This window comes from Impatiens glandulifera, chromosome 1 (assembly GCF_907164915.1).
Source record: "Impatiens glandulifera chromosome 1, dImpGla2.1, whole genome shotgun sequence".
Classification (NCBI taxonomy): Eukaryota; Viridiplantae; Streptophyta; class Magnoliopsida; order Ericales; family Balsaminaceae; genus Impatiens; species Impatiens glandulifera.
Genome location: NC_061862.1, coordinates 12549112 through 12563459, shown reverse-complemented (window position 1 = coordinate 12563459; position 14348 = coordinate 12549112). Strand labels below are relative to the sequence as shown.

The following is a 14348-nucleotide window of genomic DNA, read 5'->3' as shown; positions in this document are numbered from 1 at the left end:
CGTAGTATTAAAGAACACGTGAACTGAACTATGTAAAATTTAATTTTTATTCATAACATTAATTATAACATGAATGATAATTTACAACCAGTTGAAAAATACTCCTAAACATTTTTTTGAAAATTTTGAATAGGTTAGAACCGAGTTTTAAATCTTTTTACAGAATTTTCTAAAAACAAAAAATATTAAAGAATGTTCTTAATGCGATTTTATGTAGGAGATGATTGAAGGCTTGGGGTGAGTTTATCTTCTTCATCTTTCCTAGGGGGCCTATTTATAAAGAGTTCGAGTTAGACATGTGGCTAATAGGTTAAATTCGTGAGTCATTAATGACTGCAACTTGTTGAGTCGAAATTTATCCTCTCCGATGAGTAAGATGACCTAGGATCGTAGGGAAAATAATCACACGACTATTGTGATCATTTCCCTTTTTGAGTTTTATCGTTCAGTCAAGAATTGATGAAGATAAGCTCGACCAAATTTTCATATAATTCGATCGTCATTATCCACTCATCGCGAGAAATAAGTAGAAGCCCGATCAATTAGGCCGCGTTTCGTCTGTGTTTGGCGTCGTATGCCTTGGGTGTTAGCCCGAGTGTTATCTCTTATACATTTGGCCAATAGATGCGCACCTCGTTTTCACGTGACCCAGGTCTTATTTGATTTGGACCCGTATTATTGTCCTGTTGTTTTATTCTAACTATAAAAATACACAAAATTAATTAAACTATATGTTTTTTTTAATGTATAACATTTATTGTTAGGTATATTTTAGAACTAAAAATTATTTCAAAATTTTAATTATTTTAAAATAAAATATACAACATTTTTTAGAATAATTATTTGATTTATTTGTATATAATATATTTTCTAAAATAATTAATTTTATTTTTTTATGATTTTAATTGGATGAATATAACAAATTTATTCGAAATAATTAATTATTTTTAATTTTGGCCTTGGTATTTTGAATTTTAAAAACATTTTGTGCTTTATATTCGGTAAATTGGTTGGAGAAGTAGAAGATAGAGTCATGATTTCCTTCTTCCAAGTTGAGAAGGAGTACTTCCTTCTTATCCTATAAATCAAAACAAATTTTCACAGATCTCCTCTTCCTCTATTCTTCATCATCATCTATCTAAATCAAGAAGTATTATGGTACCCATCTCCATTGTTATACTCTGCAGTATCTTCATTTTCATAATCTATATCTACTTCAGTATCCGCTGGTACCTTTACAACATCCGCCATTGCCACCCCTTTTTCCACACTAACAATATCATCTTCCCCCAAGATACAGAAAACCCATCTTCTTCTTCTGTACTCCTCTCCTCCTTAATTCCTGAATTTATCTATCCATCGACATCTAAACAAGAAGACCACCCAGAATGCTCCGTTTGCTTATCAGTCTTTGTAGAAGGAGATAAGTGTAAGAAACTGCCTGCATGTCAACATACCTTTCATATAAACTGTATCGACATGTGGTTTTATTCTCATTCTACTTGTCCTGTATGTCGAACGCCGGTTAAACCGAATGAAGATCTAACTCCTACATTATCTTCGTTGAGTGATTGGAGAAAGGAAATTGAATTGGTAATTGCTGCTGGATCGAGGAAGAGGAACGAGTCGGTGGTGGATGGTGGGACGAGTTCGGTGCCGAGTCAGGTGTTGTTTAAATCGCGCGGAAATGGGATGTTTGCTTTTGGGAGAAATTTTAGTATGAATCGAAACGACAACGTTGTTATGGCACCTTCTTCTTCGGGAGCTGTTACGATGTCAACTGAGTCAGATGTTGAGCGAGGAGGAGGATCGGACGAATCGATTCATCAGCCAACTTATAAGTAGATAAATACATGATCGAATTTTGAAGTTAAATGTGAATTTAGTTTTAGTTTTTGTTTTTGGGTATATGATTTAGATAAGTTTTCTTATAGATAATTTTCATTAATTTTTATATACCTTAGGTTAAAGAGGAGTTTATGTTAGTTTTTTAAAGTTTAATAAATAAAAATAATAATTTGAGAAAAAATTGATCAATTAGATTTTAAAGGCATAATTGAAATGAATCCATTGGTTTATTATTATTATTATTATTATTATTATTAGCATTAATCCAGTGAATAATAATATATTTAAAATATTATTTATTTATAAATATTTTAAATAAAATTACGGTTTTACGAGTTTATAACTATCTAACGATTTTACGTAAACTCTCGATTTTAACAGTTTTGGCTTAAATTTAGTGATGAGAATATGATAGTGGTTTGAGACAATATAAACCTCCTCTTAGTGTCCCACGAATCAACTCATTCTTCGTATCTGGATCGTTACAATACAATAAGTTGGGTGAAACTCAAAAAATACATTATTATCAACCGAAAAATGAAAGACACTTAACATGTTCTTAGTGGAGCCAGATATGTGAAAAATATTTTGAACTTTTAGTGTTCTCAAACTATACTAAGAATGAAAGATTCTCCAATATTAGAAATAGAGAGGGTCATGTAATTTTCAAAAGTAATATTTTATGTACTTTGATAAGGAGAATGAATATGAAGATTGTTTAGGTCATCTATCAAATGCTTCGATGCACCGGAGTCTAAATATCGTGAGGGGTATAATATAGAGGCAGACGACGCCATCATTGTTGATGTAGTAGATTGTTTTGGTTCATACCGATAATAACAATCATTTGCTTAATGAACATGGCGATTGCAAATTTGACATATTATATGATATTTGGAATTTTTAGCAACATGTCTTATTTTCTCACAATTCGTACACTTTGGTCGATTTCCACCGTTTCGATTTTCTCAAAAATTTTCATCAAATTTTTATTTTTTTTTATATGTTTAGGTTAAATTTTGTGGCCCAAATGAGTTCTGATTATTCTTTGGCCAACTGTTACCATATGGCCCATTATCAACATTTGGCCAATTGCCATTAAATTTAACCGTCTCAAAAGAGGAAATTATATTATGAATCAATCTTACCTCCTAAAGAAGATGTCTTGGATGAAAGATGTGAAGCATGGAAACGAGTAGGTGTTCAATTATTGTTTTGATTCCTATTACTGTGATTTTGACGATCATGTGCTATGTTAGCCACCAGAGCACCGAACGATGTTGACTTAATGCATCTTTGTTCGTGAGTCAATAATCAATATGTGCCTAGTGAGTTCATCAACCAATATCGATTCAATTCGAGTGGTTAGGGCGACAATTATGTTTTCACATTCAGGTCCTAGTCCTCCGAGAATATGGGCTACAAGATGATGATCTAGAATCGTTTCACCAGCTAGCGCAAGGGAATCGACAATGTTCTAGTGTTCTTCTTCATCTGTTGATAATCATTCATTTCCTGTTTGTAATTGCATTCTTACATAAGTCTTGCTTGATATTGAGAAATGTACATCTTCTCTAATGTTACCTACAATCTGTATCTGTACGTTGTGTCTATGTTAGGACCGACAATTTGTGTGAGGATTGAATTGAATCTGATAGTGTTGATTGAAGCCAAGAGAATATTCTCTTATATATCTTGTCCTTTCCAAAATTCAATTTCATGATTGTCAATTTGTTCACCATTGCTGTCAAAGATTTTCTTCATCGGACTCTTTGATTTTTGAATAAGTTTGCTGAATTTATAACCCTTGATTATTGGTAGGGATGACAATGGGTACCCGTATACCCGATATTCGTGGATACCCGATAGTCGGGTTCGGGTATTTTAAATCGGGTTCGGGGTCGGGTATGGAGAGAGGGAGAAGGTATCCGGTCGGCCCGGGTCGGGTACAAGGTCGAGGATGGGGAGTGTGCGAAACCCAAACTCGATACCCGACTATATTAATATATTTTTTTTTATTAAAGTTTAATGTGTGACTTTTCATTAATTGTTTCATGATTACAAATGTATCTTACATACATCATTTAATTTGATCTTATCCACGCTTCACTCTAACCATATTCATAAATACATTATACTCTAACTTTAATTTTTTTATATTCCCCAAAAAATATTTCTCTACATAAATTTTCAACTTAAACTTTTATTTTAATAACAAAATATTACTCTCTCTCATCATTCTTCGTATTGTAATTTTTTTTTAATGTTCATACTATTTTTTTTTTACTTTAGTTTATCCTTTTTAAGATTTACAACAATTATGAATAGGTAATTAATGTTTTTATTTGTATTTTTAATGTTTTGATATTATTAATGTTAAAATTATTTATTATGTCTTTTTCTTCGATCTTTAAAATGTTATAAGTATTTTAATCGGGTAATGGGTACCCTCCGGAATTGGGTACCCGACGAATCAGGAATGGATATAAAAATAGAAATACCCGTCAGGTTAGAATCGAGTAATAAAATAAAAATCGGATTCAGAAATACGTACTGCACTACATTAATTTCGTTGAACTTCAACCATGCAATCTTTGGTAAAAGATTTAATAGAGTAGTGAGAAAATATTCAAAAACAAGAAGAATATTATTATTATAGTTATGATTGTTAAATCGGTGTAAACTCATATAAATATATATATATATATATATATATATATATATATATATATATATATATATATATATATATATATATATATATATATATATATATATATATCCACCCAAATAGAACGTCCGTTTTATTAAACAATCTAAACGTACGTAACAGTTGGTTTTACTTCTTTTAATGTGTTGATGTCCTTCAATTAAACAATCATTTATTTTAATGTGATTAATAAATTATTAATAAATAATTCCATATCAAACAAGTTGTAGGTGACATAAACTCATATCTATATATATATATATGAGTTTACCTAAAATGAAGATCAATTAATTTACTTACTTACATTTATTATAATTTATGTGCTTCCAACAACAAAAGACACCTCAAATTAATGACACATTTATTTTATAAGAAGGTAATCATAATATTGCGGGATCTGATAAAAACGATGTCGTTTTATTAAACAATCAACCCAACGATTTTCAGACCTAACGGGAAAAACCTTGTCCAAAATTTTGAATTTTTGGCTCCTTCCCTCTTCCTTTCTCTCTCTATCTGATCTGGTTCGTTCATACGCTCCCTGCGAATATTACAAATCTTCCCGTGTACGTTTTTGGTATTTCCTTTGTAATTTGTATGACTTGAAATGGACATTATGAATGATTGAGGTTAATCAATGATGAGTGACGATAGAGAAGGACCTGGCGGCGGTAGGTTCCACACGGTACAGCCACTTCGTGACCTAGAATCCAATTGGACAGTCGATCTCGCTAAAAATCTCGAGGAATACCTTCTCAAGATTTGCTCCGGTGAAATCACTGGTGAAAATTGTGGCTCATTTTCTATCAATTTTGCCGAAGGTTAGTTAGTTAGTTCTCTACGAATTAGGTCAGGTAATGCTTGAAATTTGTTAAATTTCTCAGCTATATGTGTCATTTCTGAATTCTGACTGATGATACATGTTCTTTTCTTTACACAATTTTAGCTGCGCTACTACTTCAGGGTTCAATTCAAGTGTATAGCCGGAAGGTTGAATATCTATATTCATTGGTTTTGCATGCTTTGGAATTGATTTCTCAGAACAGGTATGTTTCGCTCCTTCTTTTAATTTTGTCATTTCCCAATATATTCTGATTATTACCTTTTATGTTGCAATTTTCTTTCTTTATTTATTTATCATTTGTGGCTCTCATTAATTCTATATCTGTCCCAAGCCTTATGATCAACTGTTTAGTTGGAGTTAGTAAACCACAACTAAAAATGGCTTGTCTGTTACTTTTAAAGACTTAGGTTAGAAGTGTTTTTCTCTCTTTTGTAGCCATAACCCTGGCTACAGTATGATGTGTCAAGGCATTCATTAACTTGAAAAAAATTAGTATTTGAAAGCTAAAATTATTTAGATGATTTGTATGCCAGATTGGCATTGCTCTTGAGTAGAGATGATAAAGGAGTTATACTTATTAGAACATAGAGATATTATATTGAATGTTATATAGAATTTCATAGTTTTATGTTTAATATATATATAGACATGGTAAGGAACTAATATAATAATAATAATATTATCATCATATTTTAATCATATTTTAATATTGTGATAATATTTTACAAATATATATTTTATATGAGTTTTTTTCTCAAATTCAAGATGAAAAAGACTTGGACAACATGAGGTTGAAGAATAGATTAAAAAATATTAATTTTATGTTTTTAAATTTGATAAACTCGTGAGTGTTGAAATCTATTAAATGAAGGGATGCCAGTGTGTTGACTAAATAAACAGCGAAATAAGTAGAATCCTATCGGCATTGAATGGTGGGTAAAACAACAACTGAAAAAAATCGGAGATTACTCGTGAGTGTTGTAATTCATTCAACGACAGGATACGTTGTCCACTAACTAAGTCAGCGAAATGAGCAGAATCTCATGAGTATTAATTGCTGGGGTGAAACAACATTTGAAAAAACTTCGAGGGTTACTCGTGAGTGTTGTAATTAATCAAACAACGAGATTACAATGTGTTGACTAACCAATAAAGAATCTCATATGATTGGATTAAGATTAACAAAAATATGAACATTTACTATTGGAGTGAAACAACTGAAAAAAAAAGTTCGGGGTTACTCGTGAGTGTTGTAATCTATCAATCGACAAGATGACAATGTGTTGACTAAATAACTAGTAAATAATCCCATATGGTTGGATTAAGACCTACAAAGTAGTGGACATTGACTATTGGGGTGAAAAAAACAACTGAAAAAACTCAGAAACTATAACCGAAGAAAATAAGAAAATCAATAAAAATTTAAAAGTTTTTTTTTTAATAAATAAATATAATAATAAATTTATTAGAGCCTTCTATCCATGACTAAAATAACATCAGAAGACTAAGATTTTGTGTGCTCTAGATCGAAAATATGACTTTGATATTATAAATTTATTAAAGACTCCATCCATGATTGAAGTAACCATTGATTGAGGTATCAGAGGTATCGGAAGTTTATGATTTTGTGTGTTGAAGAACGAAAACTTTGCTCTATACCAAGATAGAATATATAGAGATATTATATTGAATGGTATATAGAATCTAAGTTTATATAAAAAAACTAATATAATAATAATATGATATTACCACATCTTACAAATATATTATTTTATACGATAACAATCCAATTACTCATAACTACTCAACTCCATCTTTGAGTCATGAGTTATTGAATTTGGTTAAAGCTGCTAACCACTGGGGAACCTTCGTCTTGGACTACGCCCTCTCTTGAGTGATGTAGATAATTGCATATACCCTTGAAATAACAAATGCTTAAGTAAATTCTAGCTGCATAATATGATGCTAACTATATTGGCTTACATGATAACACAGATCCTCTGCGTTTAGATTGTCCATAGAATATTATTTATGTATTATCATCCTGAGGTTTGTCATTCATCATCTTACTAACATATTCTAGTAACTCTGTGTCATGCATAAAGCAACTATATAAAGATGTGGCTTTTTAATATTCAGCAACATTGTCAGTACAACATGGATTAATCATTGCTCTTGCTGTCATAAAAAACAGCCAGAATGTTGAACCTGTAAGTGCATCATCTCAAGAAGAAGGAAATAGTTCTCAAACAGTTCATGATGAAGAAAATGATTATTTCTGGGATTTGGATGATATTCCAGGTAGTTTGTTGCAGTATGTGTTTATTTAACTTGTATGCAATTGTTATTCTGAGATTTTCTTGGTAGTGCAGTTGACGAGAAAAATTCTCTAGACATTCCTAACGAAAGAGAAGATATATTGGATCACTTTGTGAAGCCTCCAGCAAACTTAGTTGTGCTTGAAGGTGATTGCTTAGAATCTATTGGCGATGGTGGGGAACTGGAAACGTACTTGGTACCTTTTCTTTATTTTTATCCTGACAATATTGGATTGGTCTTTTACACCATTGACTGAGAAAAAAAAGTGAATTCTGATTCCTTTGGTTGCAGTTATCCACAAGCAATCTTTATTGTGATTTCATCATATTGGAACCTTGTGATTCTGCAACAGTTGATGATTACATAAAGGATTATAAGGCTGGAAGAAATATGAATGTCTCAGCTAGAGGGACTTCCTTATCCAAATCTCGCAAAATCCTTACTTCCCAATCTCAGCATAGACAGGGAAGAATAAGGATGTGGACCTTAGTTGTTCTCAACAAAATGACAAATGTGATCGGAATGATTCTAGTTTTAGGCATGATCCATTTACCTCTGGAGGAAATCGTCAGGATTTTGGAACTTGTGATGGGCATACAGAAACAGGAGAATTTGATGTTTCAGATGATGACCATGATCCTTGGCAGCCTTTGAACCCTCATGAACCTGGGAATATGAAAGTAAAACCTTTTAAAAAAGGTACAATTTTATTCTTTAGCTTTCAGATTAATTTGCAAGGGTTTATCCACTTATCAATTTTACTTCAAGCAGATAAAGCTGTCCGAAGGCGGATTATTAAGTCATCCAAATGTCACCTACACATGCAATTTCCTCTAGCAAAATTGCACGGTACAATTAGTCCCGAGTTTAATGAAGCATGGGAAGCACAATTGCAAGCATCTGAAAGACAAGAAGAAACCCAATTTCCTCCATATGAAAAGGTTTCTGATAGGCCTTTTAAAGTACATATCCTCATATGTTCAAAGATTGCATTGTAAATCTTTGACATCTCTTATTGCAGTTGAGGCAGGCCTTTGTAGATGGGGTCAAAGAAAAACATGATTTATTCTATGATCAAAAGGATGACAATGAAGAAGGGGGTCTCAGTTTTGATTTACCTGATGAGATGCCAGAAAATAAATTTGACTATGAAGACATACAAATGCAAGCTGAGAAGGTTGAAACGATAAAAACCCTTAGAGCTTGTATGGTGTAAATACATATAAAACTTGTTTGATGAAAATATGGATTATCTGGGTTAAATGGCTACAATATCCTTTGTATTTTAGTTGATGATCTAAATGATTTGATTGATGGTGGGATAAGAGGTTATTCCATCAAGCAATGCCTTAATGTTTAAATTCTGCGAGCAGGTAACACTATATTATCGTAGCTAAATGACATGTATATTGAAATATTGCAGCATGATGATGATCCTTTTCTTTTCAACGGAGATGCATGTGGACAAGAAGAAGGTCCAAGCTCTCAAGAAAGCCTGGAAGATCTATGTCGTTCTCACTTAGTAAGACTAAATTTTTGGATTTCTTATTCTAATTATGAGAAGATGTTAGTCAAGAACCGAATGATTGTGTTATAAACCTGCATTATCTTGTCTACCATAGGAACTATATGCATAGAGTTTGATTCTTAGGACTTCAGTAAAGAAAATAAGGGTTGTTTTTTAATATCTGACAAACTTAGTTGTTAGCATATTTGTTTCCATCAGCTATATCCTTCACATGCTCATGACCTTAATCGCTTTATTTATTTATTTATTTAATTTCATCCTTCTCGGTCGCATCTTTTCATTGTTTATCGCTTATTTTATTTTGAGTCATGCTTACTCTTGTTGTAATATTCAGCATTGAGAGTGTTTGTTCAATAACTTGAATAAGATCAGTATTGCAAATTTCCAACTCTCTTAAATAAGCAACACTATTCATGTAGCCCTTACCTTCTATAATTATTGTCCTAAATTAGCAGTATATTCAACTGAAGAATATTTTAGTAAATGCTTGTAGAAAGCAAAATATGTTCTAGATTAGTAAAAAAACACAACTTCACTTTATTTTGGGACAGGTTTGTTGAGTATCCTTTCCCATGTAATGTTTTTGTGCTGTTATATAGATGTACAGAAGATCAATTATTTGTCTTTTCTTGAGTTTAGGATGCTCTTCTAGCTACCATTGCCGAGACAGAGAAACAGACAGAGATAGCTGCTCGTGTCTCCACATGGAAACAAAGAATTGAACACAATTTGGAAGAGCAAGTAAGTTTTTCATCAATGTTTTCCTTTCTTCTCTAGGCGAAATCTCCTGCATTATCAAAAAGAACTTTGAAACCAACTGACATGTTTGTTAATGTTTTGTCAAGGAATTGCGCCCACAATTTGATATTCATGAATACGGTGAGAGAGTTTTGGACAAGCTATCCTCGAAATCAGGAGGAAATGCATTATCATTTGCGGATTGTGTCAAGGGATTAGAGAAACATGATGTTGCACGAACCTTTTCCGCACTTCTGCAATTGGTATGTTTCTGTTAACAAGTCAGTTATCTAATATATATATATATATTTTTAAAAGATAGTTGTTACTTGTTACTTCCAAGTAGATATTTTTATTGAAATAATCCAATTTTGATGGATGATTTGTGTTATAAAAAATAAAAGGTATTTTAGTTGAGAATAGGATAAACAATTGCAAAAAGAGTGTAAACATAAAAATTTCAGGTAAACAATAGAAATGTTGATCTTGAGAAGGATGATTCGGCTAAAGGGTCGGTCTGCTACACATCTAGAAATCCATTTCGTGTGCGACTCCTTAGCCATGAAAAGAAACGAGTGGTGCTTCGATCATCAAAGAAGAGGCCAAATTCTTCAGTAAAGGGAGGTGTGAAAGATGATCAAAACAGAAAGTCTGAAAAAGAGAACAATAATCCAACAACATTAGTCAGTTTATCAACTTCACAAGCAAAGAACAATTTTGCAGGGAAGTTGAGTGGTGGTATTATTAGGTCAACTCCAGAAGGCAAAAGGAGGCGAAGGTCTCGAGTTATGAAACCAATTGAATTTAGTTGTTGAAATTTGACATCATTTTGCATATTAGGAAATGTATCTGTTGTAGAAAATTGGAAGATGTATCATTTACACATACATTTGTAGTAAGATGTATTTATTTACTATTTTGTGTTCTACTTAACTTAGATGTAGAACTGACAAAACGCTTTGTAACATCATTAATGTTGTTCTATCTAATGTTGCTACCTACATTATTGGCCTCATCTTGAGGCTGAAGTTACAAAGTGTTAATCAGTTTACATCATTACATAGAACAACATTTAATAATAATATTATTAATCGCGGCTTTTCCCCCTTAAAATCGTGGTTAATAATAAAAAAAAATTAATGTCGAGTTTTGTATTATCGACGAACGACGGTTTTGTTCGCCAACATTAATAATTATTAATGTCGGCATTAAGGCTTTTAACGACGGTGAAAACCGTCTTTAATAATCATTTTTCTACTAGTATTCTCTTCGTGACAAATTCACCGTATGCCATCTTATTTGTTTCGCTTGCGGAAAGATATTAAATAATGTCCGTATCAATAATTAAAATAAATAAATGTGATATATTTATTATATTACTTATAATTAAGATTAAATAAATAATTATACTTTTTCTTTTCTAACCTTTAACATTAATAATAATAATAATAATAATATTCTTTCTTGTTATTGAATATTCTCACTCCTCTATTAAATCTTTTAAAATATAATAAATTTTCAAAAGAAAAATTGACCTACATACAAAAAACTTTTTTATAAAAATGAAGAAATAAAGATTCTTTCGATAATTCACCATATTTTAATTTTATACTTGAACATTGTAATGTATAAAATAATTTGATATTTACTATAATATTTAATTAACTAATTTATAAAACAATATATTCATTTGTCCTTCCTTATTTTTTTTTAATTTGCATAAATATGCAAGTACATAATATGTGTTCAACTTATGAAAAAATAGTTTATACAATAAATAAAATTCCTTGAAAAAAGATTATACAAATAATTATTTAATAAAAATACTTGAGCAAAATGTAAAAATATTAGTAACAAAACATTGAATTACTTTATATATTACAATATTCAAGTATTAGTCCAATTTTAAAATAATCTATATATGTTCATATAAAAAGAAACAAAATAATAAAAAAATACTAATAATCAAATAACAAAGAAAGAATAGTAAAAATAAATAAATAAATTAATTATTAAAAAAAAAGAAAAAGAATATTTAATTAATAAATATTAAAATTTTAAAAAATAATTAAAAATAGACTAGATGAACCAATTTTTAAAAATATGTTCATTAAATAAACTTTTAATAGTTTATACGTCTAATTGAACTAATTCTAATCTATATATATAATGATGCTTGATTTTTAAAGTGTTCGGATTGCCGGGTCGAGAGCTGTGATTAATTTGGATACTTGGGTCGGATTGTGGGTTGACCCGTTTTTAAATTTAAAACGGTTAAAAATAAAATTAAATACATAGATAATGTAGTGACATCCACAACATCTCTTTCCATCTAAGTTCTCTTCAAATTTTATGGTATTATTTGACATATATGATCAGTTACATTGACATTTATTATGAGATAAATGATCAATGTAACAATATCAAAAGATTTTATGAATTAAGTATCTTTTTCATAACTACATTTAGAATATTGCTTAATAATATCTTAAGAAAATAGTTTATGTAAATTTAGTTTCATTGGTAATCATTATTATTAATTAAACTTATATATATATATATAAAATGATGCTTAATTTTTAAAGTGTCCGGATTGCCGGGTCGAGAGCTGTGGTTAATTTGGATACTTGGGTCGGATTGTGGGTTGACCCGTTTTTAAATTTAAAACGGTTAAAAATAAAATTAAAAATATTGGAGGGATGTTTCGAACTTGCAACCTAACAAAATAAGTACAACTCTTTAACCAACTAGGCTACAAAGACTTTATATTTTAAATTCAACACCAAGTTTGATAAACGCGGAACGTTTTAATATTAATATAAGTTCAACTTTTTAACTAACTAATCTATATATATATATAATGAAGCTTAATTTTTAAATTGTCCGGATTGCCGGGTCGAGAGCTGTGGTTAATTTGGATACTTGGGTCGGATTGTGGGTTGACCCGTTTTTAAATTTAAAACGGTTAAAAATAAAATTAAAAATGCTAGAAGTATGTTTCAAACTTGCAACCTAACAAAACAAGTACAACTCTTTAACTAACTAGGCTACAAAGACTTTATATTTTAAATTCAACACCAAGTTTGATAAACGCGAAACGTTTTAATATTAATATAAGTTCAACTTTTTAACTAACTAATATATATATATATATATATATATATATATATATATATATATATATATATATATATATATATATATATATATATATATATATAATGATGCTTAATTTTTAAAGTGTCCGGATTGCCGGGTCGAGAGCTGTGATTAATTTGGATATTTGGGTCGGATTGTGGGTTGACCCGTTTTTAAATTTAAAACGGTTAAAAATAAAAATAAAAATACTAGAGGTATGTTTCGAACTTTCAACCTAACAAAACAAGTACAACTCTTTAACCAACTAGGCTACAAAGACTTTATATTTTAAATTCAACACCGAGTTTGATAAATGCGGGACGTTTTAATATTAATATAAGTTCAACTTTTTAACTAACTAATCTATATATATATAATGATGCTTGATTTTTAAAGTGTCCGGATTGCCGGGTCGAGAGCTGTGGTTAATTTGGATACTTGGGTCAGATTGTGGGTTGACCCGTTTTTAAATTTAAAACGGTTAAAAATAAAATTAAAAATGCTAGAAGTATGTTTCGAATTTGCAACCTAACAAAAACAAGTACAACTCTTTAACGAACTAGGCTACAAAGACTTTATATTTTAAATTCAACACCAAATTTGATAAACGCGGGACGTTTTAATATTAATATAAGTTCAACTTTTTAACTAACTAATCTATATATATATAATGATGTTGAGTAAATGGATACTTGGGTCGGATTGTGGGTTGACCCACCCATAAACTTAAAACGGTTAAAAATAAAATTAAAAATGTTATCAGTAATTTTTTTCACGGGTTTTATATTATTACTCGTGCAAATGCACGGGCTAAATGCTAGTTGAGCTAATTGTGCAAGTTCATACATCTAAATGAACTTTTTTTTCTTATAATAAATTTCTCAAATACAATATTTTTTTAGCTTAAAAAAAAATAAAATAAAATAAAATAAAAAAAAATAAAAATAAAAAGAAAGAAAAAAAGAAGAAGTTGATAAGCACTTCTCTCTTTTCTTAATTTATTTTTTTGTTTACTTAAATATCCTAAGAATAAATACTTGAACTAGTGAGTAAAAGGGATAAAATGATATTGAAATGTGAAGAAGATGATATACAAAAATAATATATAGTTAATTAAAAAACTTGCAGAGAGATCTATGCTTTATTGTTTTGTTTTTCGATCATGCTGGCCAATAGTACATCTCCTATGAACCAGCATGAGACACCTAATTCTATCATCAGAT

At 30.2% G+C, this 14348-nt stretch overlaps 1 protein-coding gene and 1 pseudogene across 1 annotated transcript; both read left to right on the top strand.

The window, feature by feature from the left end:
* The first annotated feature begins 1155 nt into the window (after nucleotides 1-1155).
* On the top strand, nucleotides 1156-1845 carry LOC124913037 (RING-H2 finger protein ATL2-like). Its single transcript, XM_047453691.1, has one exon. The coding sequence runs from the start codon at nucleotides 1156-1158 to the stop codon at nucleotides 1843-1845; it is 690 nt and encodes a 229-aa protein (XP_047309647.1).
* Nucleotides 1846-5029: 3184 nt separating this feature from the next.
* On the top strand, nucleotides 5030-10990 carry LOC124922445 (annotated as a pseudogene).
* Nucleotides 10991-14348: the final 3358 nt, after the last annotated feature.